This window comes from Rhamphochromis longiceps, linkage group LG10 (genome assembly GCF_057381845.1).
Source record: "Rhamphochromis longiceps isolate RC_006_pf linkage group LG10, R_longiceps_female_GT1.1, whole genome shotgun sequence".
Classification (NCBI taxonomy): Eukaryota; Metazoa; Chordata; class Actinopteri; order Cichliformes; family Cichlidae; genus Rhamphochromis; species Rhamphochromis longiceps.
The window spans coordinates 30,567,426-30,590,476 of record NC_140566.1 but is presented as its reverse complement, the minus strand read 5'-3'; the positions used below and the strand labels follow the sequence as shown (position 1 = coordinate 30,590,476).

Here is a 23,051-nt window from a genome sequence, read left to right as displayed (position 1 = left end):
GTAGTGTCGTCCGCAAACTTCACAATGATGTTGTAGTTGTTAGTGGCCGTGCAGTCGTAGGTGTAGAGTGAGTACAGGAGAGGGCTCAGTACACACCCCTGTGGAGCACCAGTGTTCAGTGTGATGGGGGATGAGGTGATGCTGCCCAGTCTGACCACCTGGCGTCTGTCAGACAGGAAGCTAAGGATCCAGCTGCAGAGGGAGCTGCTCAGCATGAATGTGATTTCCGTATGCATATAGATGAAATCTGGTGAAATATGAAGCCACACACACTTCGAGTGTGTTCGATATAATCTGGCTGCAATCCTTTGGTAAAGGTTATCTGAATCTGACTGAGATGGAAATAGACATTCCTCAGAGAGGGGCAAAAATAGGATTAACACCACGAGTGTTTCAAGTGCTAATACAGCCTTCAATCCCCCGGCTAGCACATCTTTTCATCTGCACTTTAGGTTGCATTCATTGCTCAATGAATGGTAACGCGAACCATTTTACATTACGGGACGTTTGCGTGGAAATTTTAGCAGAAATTGAGTTTTTAAGAGCAACTGCAAACTGAAATGTGATGCAGACTGTGGAGCATTGCTCAAGTCTTACAGCTGAGTGAGTTGAAAGGTATTATTTCACCAATCCAAATAACAGCAGTACAGTAAGGCTCACAGCTGAGTAAAAGAAGGGAGGGAACGAGGGTTAAAATGAAGATCGATAGGGAAACCCTTCGAGCTGGAACATTAGTAATGCTGTAAGGATGCTCCATCTCTCTCTAATCCTTCTCAACATTTTCTCCCGACCTTTTACTTGAAGAGACATTTATGCACTTCTCTCTCTCAAGATCAAATGTCTGCCCTCCTCATAACGTCGTCTCTGTGTATTTCCCCTTGACTTGGCTGACTGCTTTTATGTTTGACAGCTTTTGTATGGGCAGCGGGAAACACAGTTAAGTGTTTTATTTATCTACAGAATGGGGCTTTTTTTTCTCGCTTTAGTCAGCTCTTCAGGAAATGAAACACTGGCACGAAACACACTTTCATATTCTGCATACCTACAGTATGCAGCACACCTGGCTGAAGTGGAGGAGGCAGTTGTGTTTGAGTGGATTAGGCTGAAAAGGTTTTGTTTGTGCAATAACAACATACGCTGAGGAATATACAGTATGCACTGCTTTTTTTTGTATTCAAGATATTTTGCCTCACAGATTTTTTCACCACCACGAGCTATGCCTAAGGCTCTGTTCAACCCAGTGAATTTAGCTTTAGTAGCTAAAAGGCTAAAGCTCTTTCGTCTTGTGAGATTAGTGACAAAATTGCTTTCCTGTGTTAGCTTCTGGGGGAAATACAAAACATTTGGGGATTTTTCAAAGTTAATCTTAAACACCAAAAAGTTTATTTTTGATCAACCCATCCAGCAGGATGAATCAGCAGTATTGTCACTAGAATCATTGCCTATTTTTCCCCTCAATCATGTGTCGGCGCAAATTGTTAGTGATATGACAAAGTAAAACAGTCCGTCTCGCCCTGCCCTGAAATGGCCTGCTGTTTTTTATTAATTGACATAAGACAAAATATTCTGACAGATAAAAACAAAAAAAAATTACCCTTTACTACAAACCCACTCATTCCCCAGATACTCACACACACATTGAACAGATGTTTCACTTAATGGGAGAACAACAGGAAGAGAATTCAATTCAATTTGGCCTGGGGTCTGATAGGACATCAAGTGATAGAGGAAAGCGATAGGGTTTCACATCGGAAGCCCATCTGTGTCCGTGCTTCCCTTCAAAAACCCACCTGCCCTGTGATGTTGTTAGGCTGAAATGAGACAAGCACACCCTGATGCATCATAGGCTGTAATCACCTTCTTAACTGAAACCATAAGGTTTCAGAGTTGAGAGCAAGGGCCAAGGATTTGTTTTGCTTAATGGCATTTGGTCCTTGTGTTGCAATTGTGCAGTTTCATTGCATTTAAAGGAGATTATAAGGCTTCTGGGGAGTATTCAGGTGACCTTCAGGTCTAATATGATCAACATGTCAGGGAGGGTTCACGGTGCTTGCCAGAGGCTACAAACCATTGTGCCTTTGGAAAACCATACCATACAACAGTTAAAAAATGTTACAATTTTAAGAGAAAATTTTTTTTAAATTTAATGTCAGCAGCACATCTCAAAGAAGGTAAGATGGAAAAACTGGAAAAGAAAGCGGTGCTAAAAAGAAACAGCTGCAGGAACATTTTGCTTATAATTATATTAATTACATGCAAAAACAGGCCAGTAACATGATTGGGTTTAAAAACAAAAGCATCTAACAAAGGCAGAGTTTGTCAATGTGCAGATCTTCACCAATCTGCAAACTACAAATTTGAAAGAGTTACAGAGTATTGTTCCTCAAAGTTTTTAATATCTCATCATGTACAGTACGCAATATCATCAGAAGATTGAGGGAATCTGTAGAAATCTCTGTGCGCAAGGGACAAGCCCAAAAATCAATATAAGGTGCCCGTGATCTTCAGGCCCTGCAGGCAGCACTGCATTAAAAACAGGCATGATGCATGTCTGTGATGGAAACCAGTGCATGGGCTCAGGAACACTTCCAGAAATCACAGATCACTGTGCCATCCACAAATGCAGGTTAAAGCTCTGCATGCAAAAACATAAGACCTTTGACCATGATCCACTCAGTCAAAACTCGCGTTTCTTTTTGGAAAACATGGGTGCTGCATCCCCCAGACCAAAGAGGAGAGGGACCGTTCGGCTATGCATCTCTGATGGTATGTGGGTGCATTACTCTATAAAACGCAGTTTTAAAGCAGGTTTGAAATGCTTTTCCCAGCAGATGAAGTGAAAATGGGACTTTCCCTGAACAGAGATGGTGGTCCAAAGAAAGTTGTTATTAAAATTTTGAAAGAAAATTGGTTGGGGAAATCCCCCAAATTTGATAAAACCATCAATTTTTGCTCATTTTAAAATGTTAGAGGTAATATCAGAAACACCTCTGAACTAAAGACTTGCATCTAACAGCCAAAGCACAAGATTCAATATCCCTACTCTTTCTGACTTGAACCAACAGGTCGATCTGTGAGGATGCAAACCCTGTTGTTATTGGCTTACTCACACTCACAATGTAAGCAAGCTGTTGGAGTCACAGTTTTACCGTAAATGGGGATTTAAATGGGGAGAGGCCCTGCAGCCTCTCCCCATTTAAACGAACAGATGCTGGAGAGAGAAGCAGTCAGCAGCACCAAGTCGGAAGCGACCGACTTTAAAAGCTAAACATTAAAATGAAAAGCAAGCTGGAAACCAGTTTGTTTTGGGCTGTTTAGCCAGCAGCGGGTGCTTGTGGAGCACATGGAGACATATTTCTTTAAGTGCCTTGCTCAAGGCCACTTCAGCAGTAGTTTAAGATCCAGTGGAGAACGTTATGTATTAAAAGTCCCAGCAGGTCTGGGGATTCACGGATTCTCGGAGCTCTAGGCTCATGCTGCCTCAAGACATAGTGGGATAGATGGAGCAAACTGGTGGGTAATGCTGTTCCAATATCTACTTACTTTTTAAATACAGCAATAAAATCATATAGAGCTTTAAACGGTGGAGAGGTAAAAACATACACTTTGATATTAAGGTTGGCAGGCAGACTAGGTGTGGATCCCCATACGTGAGGCGCATTTTATATTCCTTTCCTGAGGCCAGGATCAGTAGTAGAAGCTGACAATTTTAGTTTATAAGGTGACCTGGAAATATACAAAAATGTTGGCAGATCTCTGTGTTTGGACCCAGGACAACGGACAGATGGGACTCTATCAGAGAAGCCCTTAAGAAAGTCTGCGGATTGCTGTGCGCATTTGTCTCTTTAAATGTTGATCAAGAGAAGAGCGGCTCAAAAAGTGAGACACGCATTCCTGTGAGGTAGAGACTAGATTTAGTCCCTAAGTAGCTTCTCTCATCATTATACTTCCTCCAGCCCTCTCTATGCTCATTTGTAAGTACGGGATGTTTCTCCGGCTGTGGCTTCATCTTTTGTTGCCCCACTGTTTGCCATTCAGTTTATGGAGCCCACACACACACATCCGTGGATCCTTCTCTCTTTTATTATGGGAATTCCAGGCACATGTGAGTGAAGCAGCGAGCCAGCCCAGATACCCCTCCCCCTCTTGCCGGTACCCCTTCATTTTCATGGATTTCTCATGGGGCTAAAGCAGACGAAAAGAGGGGGAGGAAGAGGGGGAGGAGAAGGAGGAGGAGAAGGGAAGCAGAGCTAGGCTAATTCATCAATAACCTTTACCCAATCCCTCCCTTTCCCGTTCTCCTTCTTACTCTCTCACTCTCTCTCTGCCTAGAGGCATTCAAGCAATACATCCATCCCCCACCACACACACACACACACGCACGCACGCACGCACACACACACACAGTCCTTATAGACACACTTGCATGCACTCACATAAGAGTCTGCCTGAACAAGTCCAGAGAGAGAGCATGAATCGAGCTGAAGAGTTTTTTCTTTCACCTCTGTGTGTGTGTGTGGTGTAAGTCGAGTCCTCTGAGGGGCTGTGTGTCTTAGCTATGACCCGGAGCTAAAATGGTGATTATAGACTAGAGACTAGGTGTGGCGAGATGGGGCGGCGTCAGAGGCTTTGTTCCGTACAGCCCACCAACCGGGAGGAGGCTCTGCCTATCTATCAGAGTGTGTCCCGGAGCCATGCACAGTCTGAGATTGAAAGAGCTAAGAGCTGCTGTGTGGGGCTGAACCACTCTTAAACCAAGACCTAAGCCACAGGGAATTAGACAAGCACAAGTTCAAGAAGCTCGGTGGAACCTTTGTAGCCAGAACATGACCAAGTGAAGAACTGCAGGAGCAGATTGCTGTTTTTATTTTTATTTTATTTTTTTATTCTTGAATTCAGGCTTCTTTTGCAACACACATGAAAAAGACTTTCTAAGGAGCTACCAAAAAAGAAGAGAAACTTCTGTGGACTACTTCCAAGCAACACAATTGTTTGAAGAGACTTTTCTGTTGGGGAGTTCCCAAAATATCCTCTTGATTCTGCCTTTTTTCCCCACATTTAAAGGATGAAATCTCAATGATATAACCATTTGGAATATGGGACTTTTAATCTCTGATTTGGACCATGGTAACAGGCAGCTATGTTTCTGTGCTCAGCTCTGGGTGATTTTGATAAGTATGTCCCATTTACTCTCTTTGTTATTTGTGATTTCGACCTAGATTAATTTTGCGGTGGCGTCTTGGGTGTTTTGTCAGGTATTCGCTCATTTCCAGGGACTTGAAGAGTTTTGAGTTTGGCTTGTTCACAGGTGTCGCTTCAGATTAATTGAATCCAAACACTGGTGCAACATGTTTTGCCCGAGACAAAGATCACACGGGGTGCAGCTTCTTAATGTCGACATGTTTCAGTGTATAACCTTTGCTCCGGATGCTTGACAGCAACCAGTTATCATCTGATTAGTGTGTTTTGACCTCCTCCCCTTTTGCCCCCTCAGCTGACTCAGTAGACCACATTTGTGTCTCTTCCTAATTATACCATATATTCATTGACACACACACACACACACACACACACACACACACACACACTCACCATATCTTCCCTTTTTCTGGTGTTTTCTTTCACTTATAGTTCATGAGTTTTACCTGTTTCACTTTGTTTGAAAGTAACTTTTAAATATTCTCCTTTTTGCTTGCTTGTGAAAGCACTTTGTACACTGTGATTTCGAAGGTGTTTTATAAATAATGTGCATTATTATTATTATTATTATAAAAATGGAAGCTGCATTTAAAAGTTAAATCTTTCCTTTCTCCTTTCTTTCTTGCAGCTCTTGCAGGTAAAATCTCTCCAACCAGCTCTGATGCCCTGAGTTCGTCAGCAATGACAGCCAGTCCTTCACCACCCAGTGTGTACCTTCCTGCCAACTTCAAAATGTCCAATGCACAACTGGCCTTCTTTTTGAGGGAGGCTCAGATCACAGGACAAACATTTGGCGGCAGCACCAAGAGCGGCAGTAGTCCCAGCAGTGGAAACCCATTGCAGCGCTCTGAGAGTTTTGTGGTTTTCCAGACAAAAGACCTCCCCGCCATCAACATAAGCTTCGGGCCTTTTGCCCAGGACCAGGCCCTGTCCAAGGAGTTGCTTCAGCCAGCTAGTCCTCTGGATATTCCCGGCCAACTGACAGTCAACTGGAAGGTTCGGGCCTTCATTGTCCAGCCGCGGGTCTTCTCCAACAACCCCACAGTCCAGGTGTTTTTCTATATCGCCGGTCGTGACTGGGACGACTTCAAGGCTCAGGACAAGCTACCCTGCGTCCGTTTGCATGCCTTCCGGGATGTCCGTGAAATTAAAACCTCCTGCCGCATGAAAGGTAACCTGGCGCAGTGCTTGGCCCAACTGGAGCTTCCTCCGTCGTGGTTTAACACCAATGTTGCCCCTCTGGGCCGAAGGAAAGGCTCGAGTGACGGGCTTTTGGATGGGTTAAGTGAGACCCTCCAGGCTGAGCTATACTACACACTACACGAGCCTAACCTGGAAGGGGAGTGCAGTAAGGGTTCAGGTCACGGTGGTGGTTCTTCCAGGGGAGAACCTCTGTCACAGCACCCCCTGCTGCGCATCGGAAGCATCAGCCTGTACCAGGCCAGTGAAGAGCAGCTGCTGGTGGACAAGCAGCTAGACAAGAACATGTTCCTCAGGCTGCCGGAGAAGCCCCTGAAGCCTGGAGAGATTCTCAAAATCTTCCTGTACCTGATGCCCAACTCTACTATTGAGCAGTTCACCCTCAAGTAAGTGTCCTTTAAAATCTGTTCAGGTGCTCCGATGCTTTCAGACTCCTTGTTTCCATGCCGAATGTCACATTTATTGTGATGTTGACACATCTATATTCACAGCAGAGGCTCAATCAGCCTCCATGCAGTCATGCATATAAGATTTATTGATGAATAGTTTATTTTCTTGCTTCCCGGTATATCTCAGCCAACAATTTCCTCCCTGTCATAAATTGACGTATTATATGTCTCTTTATAATAACACTCGCACCGAATCATATGCAATTTGTCCAAGGTTTAGGTTTAGGGCAGCATGACTGTCTGTAAACAAAGCTACAGTGTGAATGCTGAGCATCAGTGGATAGGCTTAAAGGAAACGTAGGATTTACATGTCCAATAGAACACAATTACCACAGCGATGGATTCATTCATTACAGTCTTAATAACCAGCTTAATTCAAAGCAGCATTATTAGACGAATCTCGGAATCAATTGCATTCAATGACAGCATAAGATCACCGTGTACGCAGAAGTGCAACCAAAGTCATCTCATTCCAATCCTCACAATATTCTGTTTCAGGCTTCAAGCACAAGTTACATGACCATTTATGTTCATTTCAAGTCTAAAGAGACAAACGAGGATGTAAACACACATTTCATCCTTCTCATTAATTTCTTCTTCACTTAGCCAAATGATGTGCCAGCACTAATTAAAGTCAGGTAAGATAAAGGGAAGAAGAGAGGGTTAAGCAGCACTGTAAGATTCACCTTCAGAAATGGTGGCCTCCAGCCAAAGAGTTCTTCTTTTTTTCTTTTTTTCTGAATAATTTGCAGTGAACTGCTGCTCCGAGCAGTTTGTGTTTAAAGGCCAGGTAATAGTTGTAGCTGTGGAACACATACAGATTTGGCTTCTGCTATGGCATTTAATGCTCACATACTGTACTCATTCTACACGTCCGGCTCACTGCTGGGAATAAAACACTGACTAATATATAAATGGATGTTTAACCACGTTTTTGTGTCAGCGTGTATGTTAATGCAAATAATATCGTTTTATTATTGCAAATGGATTCTTAATGCCTTCATTTTATTAACATGTAAGTGGTTGGAGGCAACATAAGGAAAAATATTTGGGCGTGTAGATTTGTAACTTTTTGCTTCATTACAAGTGACCCCGTTCACATCTTCTGAGTGTCCTACATTGCCATTCAGACAATTACTGTTACAAAAATACACCACTCATATAACTCCGTGGTTAGTGATGAGCATGTGTGATGGGACTAAATAGTTCATGACACAAGTGTCCCTCACTGCCTTCCTGTATTTGAGCTTTTCCACTCTCAACTCTCTTAAAGTTTCTAAATTTCACCATTTGCCTGCAGGAAAAGTGGAGAGAGAGTGTGAGGCTTAGCAGGACTCTGGTCTCTGTAGCTCTTAGTTCTGCTCAGTTATCAGCAGAGTACCCAGGATTAGAGGATATATTATTATATGCATTTGACAAAGTTGGATTTTTTTTGCACTTGTATGTACGAAGAACACCAGAAATGAACACAGGAACGTTAACGAAACGCTAAAGATTAGTGAAACCTATATTAAACACGTTATGGTAGCTATCTGCTTTTAATGAGCTATGATTAATTAAGCCTCAGTAACGCAATTACTTGTATAATTATGATTGTTCCCACAGTAAAATGTCTTTTTTGACTCAGTGTCAGTTGATGACATTTCTATAGTGAAAAGCAGTACTGTTATACTGGCAACAGTAATCCTTTAAAATCCTTTAAAAGGACAGGAACAGAAATTCCACCTGTATAAAATGTCTGATTAGGGTATGTTTATGATATCTGTATTTTTACCTAAATAAATTCAGTTAATGATCTACTTAATATCATTTTAGTGACCTTTATTTGGGGAAACATGCAAAAAGCAATTATAAAATCATTTCACTACAGGGATAAAAGTTAGAATAGCTGTAGTTGTGGAGCACACATGTATAAATGGCGGTAGCAGTAGCAAAAATACCACGGCCCACACACATTGTCCAATTTCTTTCTACCAGCTGATGTGATTTTTGAAACCTGCAGGGAGACATCTGATGAACCCAGTGATGCTGGCATATTTTTATAAAATGAACAGAATAGTTTAATTCTCAAATTGTGATTTAAGGCTTTGGAGCTGATGTTGGTTTCTATATCTGAACATATGCTAACAGCTCCTCTTGTAGCCAGACAAAAATGAGCTATTTACTCGAGTCCCACCTCCCCCCCAGGAATTCCAAGCATTTCTCTTCACACCATAAGAGCAACACTTACTTTCTTTAAGTTCCCCTCTCTTTAAAATGTATGATGCTAACTTCTACTGGATTACGAAACAGTTTCATTAACAGTTTCAGAGAACTGACTAACTGTGGGACACTTTCACTCAAGATGTGGTGTAACAAAGTTACAGTAAGACTTTGTAATATGAGCCGAAGCTTTGTCATATCCCCTTGTCTCTTAAAACATTTAGCTGAGCGTGTTAGCATCCATATACATCTGCAAGTCTTCGGCAGCCTGACTCTCTGAGCCTTGCAGGGATGGAAATGAGGAGTGATAAAACAGAAGAGTTAAGAAGGCGATGAGGCCTGGAGAAGAAAGCCCAGCGTGAGCCTCGTGAGCGACTTGCCTCAATAGGGTGTAAATTCAAGAGTTGTGGAAGTGAACTGTCGAGTCTTCCCAGCGCATCAAGGAAAATTATTAAAGATGCAATAAGGAGTGTCTTTAAAGATGAATCAGGAGGCCTCCTCTCCTGACTCTCCCTTAGCCACTCCATCGCTCCTTCCAATTATTCTCCTCTTCACTTGTCCAGCTTTGAAAGTCTTTGACTTGTTATTGCAAACGATGGCATGTCGGGCAGAGAGACGGCGGAGAGACGGGCCACTTGTGGAATCTTCCCTTGTTTTCCCGCGGCCGCAGCGGTGCTGTCAGAAACGTGCAATGTGTGTGTCGGCGTGAGTGTTTGTCATGCAGCAGGATAGGGAGTAGTGGTGTGTCAAATTTAGTTACCATGGCAATGCAATAATAGTATGTGTAGCCGTAATGTTGTCTAGCATGCCCCGGTGTGGGCTGACACGGCTTTTCTAGATTTGTTTGCTTTTCATTTCAAGTGTCGTTTAAAAATCGTATCTTCTCTTTTCGCCCGTAAATTGATAGTGGCATCATTTCGGTTATACACAACAGCGTTTCACAGATAGTGACTTTTCCATCGCATTGTTTTGGAAAGGAGCTTCATCATATACAGTACTAAAGTAATGTTTTTAGCAGCATCAATAGTAAAATATTACAAAGCCCAAATGCCTTTAAAAATACACGAGAAAAACAACCAACAGGAAACCGTACAAACCCGACTCATTGAACTGTAAATGTGCTGTGATGTTACGTTGTGTTTAGAGTTTGAACAGTGACAAGGTTTAGCTAGAAATGGAGCCGTGGTTGAGAGTCCTGTAGCGAGATGCCAGTACTTTACTGTAATTTAACAGTGACGTTTCCTACTGTGGATTTTTTTTGGTGGTAAACAGTTTCGAGCACAACAGTGGTTCACTTGAGTTTTTCCACTTGTCCAATGGTGGAATCGACTGCATATAATGTGAAAGGTGTCATTTGTAGTAACTGGCCCACAAAGAAGCTGCAGCTTACAGACATAACCCCTGTCCGTTCATTGTTTTGCATTTCTGGCTGACAAAACGGCTCTTTTTACACTTTGCACACACCACAGAGAGTAGCTCTTAGCATAAAAGCTTTGTCTCCACCACACAGTAGACAGATAAAGTTGGTGAATAGCCTTGAATACAGTGGACCATTTCGTAGTTAAAGAGCCAGTCTTTTTCTCGGCAGTGAACACGTTCAATTAAACCACAAAAGTTCCGTTAAAAATGACACAATGAGTAATTTCAATGAGCCAACTGCAGATTCCTCTGACAGATCATTGAAAACACTGGGAAAAGCTTGTGTGTTATCATGGGCTTTTGTCCCCGTATCCGTTAGGTTTGCCATCTGTGAACATTGGTAGGTATTATAATTTATTTCAACTATAGCTAATGAAATGATAATTATTTCCATTTTGCTTTGCCAAGAGCTGCAGCTGGTGGACAGCCAGAGATATTTTATTCATTTGTTTATTCATATGGACACTTAGTTGCAGGATGCAAAGAGATTCGCGTATGTTGCGTAACCTGAATTAAAATTCTATACGACAGCGGCGAGGTCACTGCATGCATATAAATGCAGTCAATGTGGAGATGCCAATTTTTATTTTGGTGACTCACTGACATTTCTTGCCCAATAAACAAATACGCATTGCAGTGCACACATCCTCATCTATGTGCACAGTACAAGGCTCTTGGAAACCTTGCTGTACTCCGGAGCCCTGGGTATAACATGCAGTATTCAAATGCCCTGGCTCCAAATAAAGGCTCGAGGAGAGAAAGCACAGTGGAATCCAGGGAGAGTGACCCACATTCAGAAGCAGTGGCTTCATCCCCAGCAGCTAGATGGCTACTTGCTCCTTGTAAGGAACACAGAAAACTTCCTGACCTCAGCCTCTGCTTCCTGCCAGCTCTGCGGTCGTGCTCCGCTTCTTGTCCCACGTGTCGTTGTCGCTGTCAGTGTCAGCTCGTCTTTTCCCGACGCTTTGATGGGAAATGTCAGGACCTCTCGCCATGGATCGTGCACACGTTCAGATCATATGACTGCAGACGTGATGCTTCTGCCATGGGCCGTCTTGTCAGGACACATCGGGTGACACGGAGAACCGCTGTTTATCAGCACTCATCTCTGATAAAAGAGGCGGAAGCCAGGAGAATCTTCCTCGCCTCAAAGTGCTTCCACTTTTACAATGACAAGGCAAAACACAGCCTTTCTTATTGGGCCACGCAGAGTACAGGCTGCACCGCCACTGCTAACGCTGCTCGATTCCTTCCTTCTTCTTCAAGTGTGAGCACGTTATTTGAGGTCAAGCAGTGAGAAGGGGAAAGTATTTACCATCATCAACTTTAAGTCCCTTGACACAAATCTCAAAAGGGGAATGCAGTGCATGTGCCAAGATTTTAATGAAATGAGCTGTTTTAACTTGAGTTAGTTTTTAATGCTTAAAGAAAGTTGCATGAGTCAGCTCTCTGTGCCGGGGAAAGTGGAGATATTTTTGCAGGTTTATTCCAGTGCTTGGCTATTACTAGAGTAATTCAACCCCTTTCTAACCTTGAATAGGCAAGCTGAGCAACTTTGATTTGGAAATTCTTGTTTATTCGCTTGAAAGATTCCTACTTTAAATCTGCTGAGGACATTTCTGATATGCTCAGCATGTTGCCGAGTGTTTGGCTGGTTTTGAGACAAATAAACACTGACCATTAAATTAGACTAACTCAAGGCAAAACCGCAGAGTTCATCTGGGTCAAATGTAACCTTAAAAACTCATTAGGCTTCCTCGCGTTGTACCAATAGCTACATATTCATCACTTTTCCACCCTATCAGTTCAGTCTGTTAACATTATTCATTTTTATTAACATCTTTTCAGATTAGTTGAGAAACGTATCACATTCTCATTTGGGCACGCTGATTTATTCACCAGTTTATTATAAAACCAGTGTCTTATACATCTTAATCATTAATCTCTTCAATCCTGCTGGGCCCAAGGGTGGAGAAGATTGTTCTGTGCCACAGAAAACAAAAGCAAATATCCAAGCCCAATAATACTGACATGTGGAGTATGGGATTGTGTGCAAAACATGGTACAATACCTACTTTTTTCTTCATTAATCTCACAGTGAAACCTCAATAAGTAGTTTCAGTAATATACAATGTATCTACTGTGTTTCTATACTTTAATTAACAGATAAGAGAATTAAGAAACAGTAGCTCATAAACAACAGCTCTCTAGTCATCCTTTAGTTGTTTCACATTAATAAGTAATTAATGAATTTACTCTTATTTTGGGGAGCGTATCTGTAACCGGAAGGTCGCCGGTTCGATCCCTGGGCTCTCTGTCCTGGTCGTTGTGTCCTTGGGCAAGACACTTTACCCTACCGCCTACTGGTGTTGGCCAGAGAGGCCGATGGCGCGATATGGCAGCCTCGCTTCTGTCAGTCTGCCCCAGGGCAGCTGTGGCTACAACCGTAGCTGCCTCCACCAGTGTGTGAATGTGAGAGTGAATGAATAGTGGCATTGTAAAGCGCTTTGGGTGTCTTGAAAAGCGCTATATAAATCCAATCCATTATTATTATTATTTTAGTTGTTGCAATACTAGAAATTCAAACGTGATGCTGATACCAATGAAAGTACTTGCACAGTACCATGGATGGGAGTAAAACATGGCTGGGTCAGAAATATTAAGCCAATGTTGACGTGCCATTAAAATGTGGAGGCTACCAGAAACACTCCGACTCCTGTAGAGGTCTATGGGAAAACTTTCCTGATATGTTTATGGACTCAGTCACTCCAAATTAAGCCTCCTTTGTGAGACATACTGTGTTTCAAAAAGGAGAACTATCTGTGGCACTTGTGACTTGTCAATTATAAGTCGTTAGCCAGCGAACGAGTAATGTTAGTCACACCCACCCATCCTTGGGTTTTTGATACCAAGGTAACGACTCCAAAACAGGATTTCAGGAAACAACGGATGAGACCTTTGTAGCTACATCCGTCCTTTACACCACGTACACAGTGCTCCATCACTATAACGCGGTTTACCTTTCATGGCCTCGCTGTTTTCGCTGATTTGTTTTGTGCGCAATTTTCCATGTTTTTTTTTTTTTTTTTGTACAGCACATTGTGTTCTGCGTCTTGATTGGCTGTAGACCACTGTCAATCAATCTCGTGCCGTGTCTCCTGTACAGTACAGAATGCATTCAGCTTGTCAAATTTACATAAATCTTCGATCGCTAACAGTGTGACTCTGAAGTGCTGTAATGTATGCTTTTAAGTTTTCTCCCCCAACAAACACAACATGTCGACGAAACGTTTTGGGGTTTACAGCCTTAAAACATCTATAATAGTTGTAAAAAATAAAGTTGGCTACTTCGTGGATTTCACCTATCGCGGGTTATTTTTGGAACGTAACTCCCGCAATAAACGAGGGACCGCTGTAGTGTTGACTGGAATAGATGAGGACACACTGTTGGGATCAGTACTGTTGCAAATTTTTTCTCCATCTGGATACCCTCATGTGGGGATCTCCTGCTGCTGTCTGTTGCTTCAGGTGTGAAATAAATCCAAAGAAAGACAACAAACTTAGCTTCTGTTTGTAATATTCCTGAATTACGCTGTGATTAGCAGTTAGCTCCTTAATATGTCAGACATTGTCTTCTTCACAAGTTTAATCTGTGGTAGATGAGAAAACTCAGTCTGCATGCCACTAGAAACTAGAAGCAAAAGGCTAATGTTCACACTTTGTCTTGCTTTTGAAAAAAAAACATCCTACTTGGCATATACTTGTATACTACTGTGAGCTGTTGTCTTATTTGGCATGGGAAGAGTTTGGTTAAGGGCAAGGTTAATGGTAACCGTAGGTGTCGAATCTTAGCTGAGTGCAAAGGGCATGCTTTAAGTTGAAGTCTTCTTTCCTTTAATCGACAAAACCCACACAGACTGTTTTGTAACTAAAAGAAAAGTAAGCACAAGGTCAAATATTATCGATGACAAGCTTGTAAAACTAGAACTTTACCTTTCCACGTAAACCTCAACCATATGCAAACTAATGTAGTAGCAATATTATTTTGCGTGCCCAGCAGTCGTAGAGTAGGTCATCTATCAATCAGTCCCCAGTCCCTCCTGTCCATGTGCCAGAGAATCTCTGGGCCAGATACTGAACCCCGAGTTACCCCTGATGTGTATTTGAATGATAGATAAACGTACTTAGGTGTAGATCAAAGCATTGAATGAATGTGTGATTGGGTGAATGACACTTGTAGCAGAAAGCACTTTGAGTGCTTAAATTTAGAAATAAGGTGCTCTATATATTTCCATATTCATTGATTTCATTTTTAAAAAGGTATTAAAAGCACTAATTGTGATTTCTGAAATGGTGCAGAAACTATAAAATGCTTTAGCTGATCTATGTTTATGTGGTATGAAAATCACATTTCATTGTAACACACTTTTACCTTTAATGTCAAGGCGAGTGAAGGGGTTTTCTGTGCATCGTAGCGTATCGACATCTCCTTATATGGTAGTCAGTCTTATGTGATCAAAAATCTGTTGGTGTAAAATATGAATAAATAGAGACAGGCCGAAGGATTTTCTGTGCTTTTCTCCAGTGCATATTTAAATATTGCCAGATCCTCCTGCAGAGTGTTGGTTTATAGAGGGAACCTGGGAGACAAATTGACAAAAGCTCAGTGCTCCTCATTTCCTCCGTCTGCAAGGTAATCAAGCAAGCATTGGCTCAGGTATGAAAAAAGGTGTTTTTCACTTTACTGCACAGGCTTAAGTTAACTGTTTTATCTTTGTAAATTCATTTTCCCAAGCTTTTAAATGAAAGTGCTTTTAAATCTTTGGACTGTCAAATGTGTGTGTGTGTGTAGTGCTTCCAAACACATTTCATTGTTCTCATCTGGACAGGTTAATGCTTAGCGTTAGCGTCCCAGAAAATGTGTGTGGTTGTGCTGGAGTTGTGAAATATCTCTGAAAAACAGAGCTGCCTTTTATTTGCTTTTGTCGCATCACAGCATATTGTACTTTTGTAGTTTTATTCAAATATGGACAGCATGGAAGTGCTATTGATAATTGACCCACCGTAACGCGGCTGCTGACACTAACTATCTTCAAGAGATAGAGGGAACGGGATGCTTGGGATGAGGTGACTTGGATGCAGATGAGCCGCTATGGTGACCCCTAAAGGGAACACCCAAAAAAAGAAGAAGAAGGAAGAGATATCAGAGCATGTAATCCAGGAAATCCCAAGAACATTTATAAAACCAGAAAATGATGACTTTAATCTGCAGTCATTACATTATGAGACAGTGGGATCAATGCTAGTGTCAAGTTTAGGAGAAAGCACATCTGGCGGAACTCTCCCAGGACAGATGAGCTTAAAGACTAACTTTACAAACGGTTGATACTGAAAATCTACACATGCCCATACGCAGCAGAGTTTCTCCATGAAGAGTGGACTAAATTACCCCGTGCATCTGGGAAGGACCGATTCATCCATCAAGAGTGTTTAGCTGCTGCTAAATGTGCTGTAATCAGTTACCCAGCGTGAGGACGAGTCGCTTTTTATACAGCTGAAATGAGTCTGGCATGACTTTATTAAAGAAATAAACAAGCGTTATTTTTTTCTCTGACAAATTTTGGGTGACATTCATTGATGGAATTGAAATAATGTAGAAAATTTGTACGTGAGTAATAGAGTGTTTGCAGATTGACGGGCAGGTAGCGAAGCATCTGCTGCAAGAGGCACGTAGCCTCATGCGGTTATCTTCAAACCTTTAAGGTGGTTTGGGGGACAAGACTATGATAAGCCATATTTTCACAGCAGGCGGCCCCTCCCGCTTTCATGTTGTCACACACAGAAATTGTTGAGGTTTTATTACCATCTCTCCTTCTCTCCCTCACCTCCATCTTCCCTTTTTTTTTTTTTATTATTTTTATGATCCCAGCCAAGAGATTTGCAGAGCCAATCTGTAGTAATAGACACGGCTCTGCCCAGCGTGAAGGCTTGTGCTGCCCAGTAGGCTACAGTTTCAAAGGAGGCAGTGGTGTGGAGAAGTTGCATCTTCCCCCCACCGCAACTAACTTCTGATTTTAATGATGCACTCTCTGCCTTGAGTGAGTGTTCTTCGCAGTTGTTATTTGGAAAGCTGAACATCAAATCCTGTATACAGAGATCAAGAGATGGACTGTTTACTTGCTGTCCTGTAAGCCGGGCTCTTTAGGTCTTGTGCGGTTGGATTAAATTAACATGAAGCAGCTGTTTGTTACTTGACAATGACGGCAAACGTGCTGCTGTTGCTTTGCATTGATCTGGAAAGAACGAAAGTCCCCCTGCAATTTTTTTTTTTTGTTGCTTTTTATGTCGTCGCAATGCCACAACGGCACTCAGACATAACATCGTATTCCTTGACAACAGTAACGGCTGGAAGTGAGTGAGTCAACAGAGATGAGAGGAAGAGGTAAAAACAGGCTTTATTCACGATTGCCCGTTAAAGCCGCGCTGTTCCGTCCCGATATAAATGCACCTTGGCAGGATTCCTCCACTTTTTACGCAGCATAATGGAAGCAATGGTAAATTAATAATGGCTGAAATAATGTATTGTGAGCTCATGGGAAACTAACCATCCTCAGTGGAAGAAATTTGGATAAAGACATGATTGGGTTAATTCATAAAACATGGCCAGCATCCAGGACTGCTAATCTAATAATTGTAAATGCATGAATTGGGTTTTCCACTTCCTCCTGGTGGCACAGTCTGCATGATACGCCTCATCACTTATTTTTTACTCTTCCCGTATTACCATTTGAGATAGGGCAGTGTTCATTCTAGCATCTGCGATAATGTACTCCAGCGGCAGGAAGCTTTTAACTCCATGTGTGGCACTCCCCGCCTGCCAATATTGTGTTCTGGCATGCAATCACAAGAGAAGCCATATTGCTTAAAATTATACTTTTCCCTCTTACTGAGGGACAACATATTATTTTCACTGTCATGTTGGAGAACTTGAAAAGTTAAATTACTTCTTTTTCTTTCTTTCTTTTGCCTGATGGCATCTGCCGGTTATTTGGCGCAGAAAACTCAAAGTCCAGTTGGCGTATGACACTCGGGTCCACACTGAGAATTTTAAATGAAAGTCTGTAATAATTATCTAGAGTTAGACACTGGGCAAGAGAATTTTTGCCGGACAAAGACATTTCTAGACTCCAGTGATCACTTCTACAGTATTTCCCAGGTGGTCTAACCTGCAGCAGCGAGACAGGAGGAGCTATGTTTTCATGAGCGCCAACACGGGAAATTTTCACCTCACTGCTGGCCTGAGGGAGCTGCGGGCTGCAGGGCTATATTAATCCTACCATATGGTTGTTGGCTGACAACATGGCTCGTGGTCATAAATTTTCTTATGTTTAAATCCACTCGTTCTCATCCCAGGGCGTTAAATGTGGTCTTTCTGTCACACATGCACAGGGATTTCTTTGTGTCTTGGTTGCAACGTTATTAGAAAATCCAATGAGATCGCTGAATTGATATTGCTTTAAAAATTGGGAGGTTATCCCACACTTAACCCCATTATCGCAACTCATACCTACACATCAAAGCTAAGCTGAGCTTTTCTAAGCAAGAGACAAAAACTGTGGAAAATTTAGAAAAGCTAGACGCAGTGTAAAAAACATGGAGTATTAACTATGCTAGGTAAAAGATAAGTATATATATGTATAACTATATTCTGTTAATCTTCCAATTCAGAGTGATGGGTGGGCTCGAGCTTATCCCAGCTGTAATACAGCAGGCGGCACTGTACACCTGAGACGGGTTACAGGGCTTGCACGGAGAGATAATCAACATCAAAGTCCAGTAAACTCTTATGACCAATTTAGAATCGCCATTTAACCTAACATGCAAGTCTAGTGACTGTGGGAGGAAGCTGGAGTTAGACCCAAATGGTACATGAAAAGGTCCCAGCTGGCTAGTGGATTTGAACCCACGACCTTGTTCTTGTCAGGCTAAGGGCTAACCACCACTAGATCATGTCCAACATGTGTTTATATGAGAAACTGTTATGTAACTATAGTGTAACTCGGGATTAACAAAGAAAATAGGTCATTGGTAGCACGTGGAGCAGTGGTTACCACTGTTGCCTCACAGTAAGAAGGTCTTTTTCTTGTTGACTCTGGCTTCCTCTCACAGTCCAAACACATGCAATTAGTGGGGTTAGGTTAGCTGCTGATTCTAAATCGCTAATAGGTGTGAATATGAGTGTGAATGCTTGTCTGTCTCTTTGTGTTAGGCCCACAACAGACTGATGACCTGTCCCTGCTTCTCGCCCCATGGCAGCTGGGATTGGCTCCTGCATTGAATATGCAAAAAAAGATGATTGACGGAGTTTTTTGCAACATTAATACAATACAGAACTTTAAATCCGTTTCCTATGTATTTGCACGTTTTAAATATTTATACGGAAGTCTCTAGTAATGATTTGTGATACAGATGTATGTAGTCCGACGTCAGGGTAAAGAAGCTATTCTGCTTAATGTGTCTCTTTCCAGTGGGAATATCTTGTATAAACATAATGCATGCCGCAGTCAAGGGGGCTAAAGAGAGTTCAAAGAAAGGTTCACAGTGTGTTCCCGGCCTCTGGCTGATTCAAATGCGTCTCTTTTACAATGTTGAGGTGACATCTTAACAACTGCAAATTGCATGTGTCTGTGGTCAGTGCTATTTGTAGGAGCGGTTGCTTGAGCGTCTCAGGCACCACGCAGCAAGACTGATTGTTCCCCTCCCACCTGCATCCTCCCCCGCACACAGTGAAGCCCAATTCCTCATACCACCGTCTGTGAAACCCTTTTTTCCTCTTTCATCTCATTTCTTTGTTCTTCTTGGGGGAGGAGTGGGCTCCTGAGTGGAGGTTCCCGTTGCTGGAAGGTTGTTATGTTAGGCTGATTTAAATTAGAATAATTTTGAGCACACTCCTCAAAATTGATGCCTCCCAGCAAACTAGGGCAGATTTGTTATGGTCATTTGCTATGCCCTCCCCTGCTCTTTAATGGCTGTTTAGCACTCAAGCCTCACAGCTCTGAACTGAGTGATGAACTCCCAGATTTAATTTTTTCCCCCTTTCTTCTACATTTTAAGAAGAGTGGGCATCACGTTAATTTTGCAGATTTGGTGGCATTGTACAACCCAGCTAAAATTGGCACGCACAGAACTTTTCTTTTGAAACTTGTCTGTTTGAAGTGGATTGGTAGCATATCCAAGAAACATAATTCTCTGCAGTGGTGAGGTTTTAAGGATTGTGGTTGCCTTTGTTTATTCCTCTGTGGGAAGTGTTTTGTCTAAGAAAGCAATTCTTCTTCTTGAGGCACTAGAAAGCATCCCGCAGCAGAGGGACCAAGAGAAATGGAGAGCAGTGTTGTTATTTCAGACTCAAGCTTGAAGGCACTTCTCTCAATTTTTTTTTCTTCTTCCTGACATAAAATTCACTATTCTGCTTTCACAGTACCACCATAAACTTCATTATCAGGAGGTATTCGAGTGCAGAGTGCAGAAGACAAGGAAAGTGGTAAATTGCACTTTAGGCTTCACCTTGATAAAGGCTTTAGTGTTTTATCTTAAGGAGGTGCAAGTTTATTGATTCATCAGCGTGTGAGCAATTCAGTTGTAAATTGTTTTATATGAGCAATAAATCAAAACAGAATATATTTCTTTAATTCAGCTTTTTCACTTCAAACAATTATATATTGTTTTTTGTCCTTTACTTGCTATGAATGAAGGAAAATTTCTGCGGGAAGTTTAAATTGCTTAGTATTTATTAGTGTCTACAGCTAATTAGTGCATCAAGATAGCCCCCCATTAGCCACCTACCCACTCATGAAACAACGGCAAAGACCAGAATAATCACTAAGTACTGCAGCCCACACAGTGGAAGCTATTTGAAATGAATTTGACACCTATCCAAGGTTTGCAACATGAAAATGTTCTTGCAAATTTATAGCAGTGTAGAAATGTATCTAATCTTTTAAAACAAATGTTCACATTCTTAATTTCTAGTAAACACCTGCATGTGCTTTGCAAATAGGATGCAGTGTCTGTTGTTTGGAGGACCCTCAAAAACTGCCTCTGATTGGTTAGCTGGTAATGGTGTAAGTATGTATGTGAGGGCAGCCCAAGCTTCCTTTCCCCCCCCCCGGTTATTGTAATAATTTAATCAGCCAGAGAAAATAACATTTTCCCCTCCCTCGTCCATTATTTTCCAACATCAAAATTCAAATATTTCTGTTTACCGAAGGGGTTCAGCTCTGTGAAGTTTATCCCAGGGTGTTAGTGTCTTCATTTTCTATGCAGGTCTAAACACAGTTCTGCTTGACTTTTCCATTCAGCAGATGTTGTAGTCTCAAAAGTCCACCTGGTTTCACCTCCTTTTGATATGATTCTTAACCGGGTGAAGCGACACAAACACCAGGATCTTTAGCAAAACATTAGCTACATAAACCATGGCGATCTATCCAGGTATTTGCTCTATTAATGTATGTAAAAGCTTACATACAGTATTTTTAGATGTTTAGCTGCCATCAAATTAAAAGTAGCTAATTAGCTCCTGTGTGGGATTCTGTCTGTAAAGACAATAGCTCAAAAATATTTGAATAAATTCTGATAAAACTGTAGACGTGTAGCTGGGGTCATGTTAACAATCCATTAAAATTTGGCTTACATGCACCAAGGTCTTCAAGATCCACTTAATGAATTATTGGTTGAAAATTGACATATAACTTAGAAACTATGATTCCTATAAGTGTAGCATGTATATGTCGACATATAGAAAGTCATATCTGACCTCTGACCTCACCTTTACATTTCACATCTGCCTTTCTCTCAAGTTGACCCCAAAATGTGTTATATCATTAAAGAAAGTATTCAGCTGCCTAGTTAGAAGTATAACTGTAGAATAGTTATGGTACACAAAGTTATTCATGTCCAAATATTTCAAATCAGTACCTGTTATCCATTACCTACTCCCACATGTTTGTGTAATCAGAGTAAACATCTGTCATCTGCTACATTTAAAACTTGCACTACAACAAAGAAAAAAAATGAATATATACTGAATAAGAGCAAACACGGCGGCGTGCTTCTTGTGTTTTTCATGAAATATTTAAATGTCTCACTTTTTACATTTTATATGTTTTCTTTGTTCTATTGTGAATAAAATATAGGTTTATAAGATTTGCCATCCAGTTTTTATTTATATTTATTTACATACAGCAGCACAACTTTTTGGGAACTGGGGTTGTGCAGTGATTTACATTATGCCTATTAAATGGCAGTGAGTGTGATATGTGATACTGCATAAATCCCTGCACGGAAACACCTCCTCTGTCCAATCTCCTACCACTTCCCTTGAATGCCACTCGAGCCCTCTCACGTGCCATTGTGACATGTGATTTGTCACTCATGCCCTGGAAAGCTGATAGCTTAAGCCATTTTGCATCAACCCTTTAATCTGCCGAGATTCTGTTTTAGAGATCAGACAAAGTTGTATTTATTGCACTGCAAAGTCATTTTGACAAGAAAATGATCCTTTTGGCCCCAAGAATGACTGATATTCCTGCTTCGCTAAAGGAATTTGTAGCCGGGGCACTTTCTTTAAGTCAGGCAATATGATGGGCAAAACCTTCAATATTAAAGTTCACATCAGGAGGAATCAGATCAGCTGAGGCTGAAGATATATAGAGGATATAGAGTATATATGTATAAAGTTTCCTTCAAGAATGAAATCTGTGGTGTTGTAAATGATTATGAATAGTGCCTAAAATTGCTACAAATATCCAGAGTGACTTTTCCCCCTCAAAAATGTTTCCAATATCTGTCTAAATTAGTGTTAAACTAAGCCTATTAACTCATATTATTTACTGCATGATTAAATTCATGAGTTGGACCATTCTCTAAGACCTCTTCACGGATGTTTTGGGATTTTAAATGCAAAAATGTATCGACTTCAAATCAAATCAGGATTTACTATTGTCTTATAAAACGCTGTTACCAGGCAACGAGCTTAACCCAGCAAGGTGTCTGGATGCATTTGTTCAGAATGTTAGCACTTCATTTACTTAAGGAAATTGCTACATGTCACAAGAAGGGGGGTTAATTATTCTCTCCTGCTGAAACCTAAGATAGACACACGCGCTGAAATTGAATTCATAGCGAGTGGCAGAGGATTGTTTGGCTTCAGCTCGTGTTCTCTCTGAGCCCCAGTGAGTGGCTCGCGTAATAATGCAGTCCTCGCTGGCCAGAATATCACAGACTCCCTTCGTGCATCAGTAGCCATTTTCTGTGCTCATGTACTGACACTACTCAGAAACTTGATCTATGACACAGAAGGCGTAGAATAGGCTCAAAAACAAGTTAGTATTGCACCTCTGTAAAGGCAAACTGCAAAGACTGCATAATCTGTTACTCTTCCTGAAGCTCTCACAAGCACACGGCATGTGCATTAACTCGTTAAGCAGCATCAATACCCCTCCTCTTATCATGTGCTGCTGTTAATTGAAGCCTAATGAATCCAGCAGACTGAGGTGACAGCAGGGCTGAAGATGTGGATGCGGA

The 23,051-nt window shown here is 41.6% G+C and overlaps 1 protein-coding gene across 2 annotated transcripts in view; it reads left to right on the top strand.

Annotated features, from left to right (window-relative positions):
• Positions 1-23,051, top strand: part of tmem132e (transmembrane protein 132E) — a 452,339-nt gene that overhangs the window by 296,679 nt on the left and 132,609 nt on the right. The window contains exons 1-2 of one of the 2 annotated variants that reach the window (XM_085421292.1): positions 4,460-5,175; positions 5,828-6,785. In XM_085421292.1, coding sequence (XP_085277418.1) covers positions 5,097-5,175; positions 5,828-6,785 — 1,037 coding nt within the window. In that variant the 5' untranslated portion in view covers positions 4,460-5,096. Of the gene's footprint in view, positions 1-4,459; positions 5,176-5,827; positions 6,786-23,051 lie in introns of those variants that run through there. The other variant, XM_085421293.1, reaches the window with a different exon arrangement.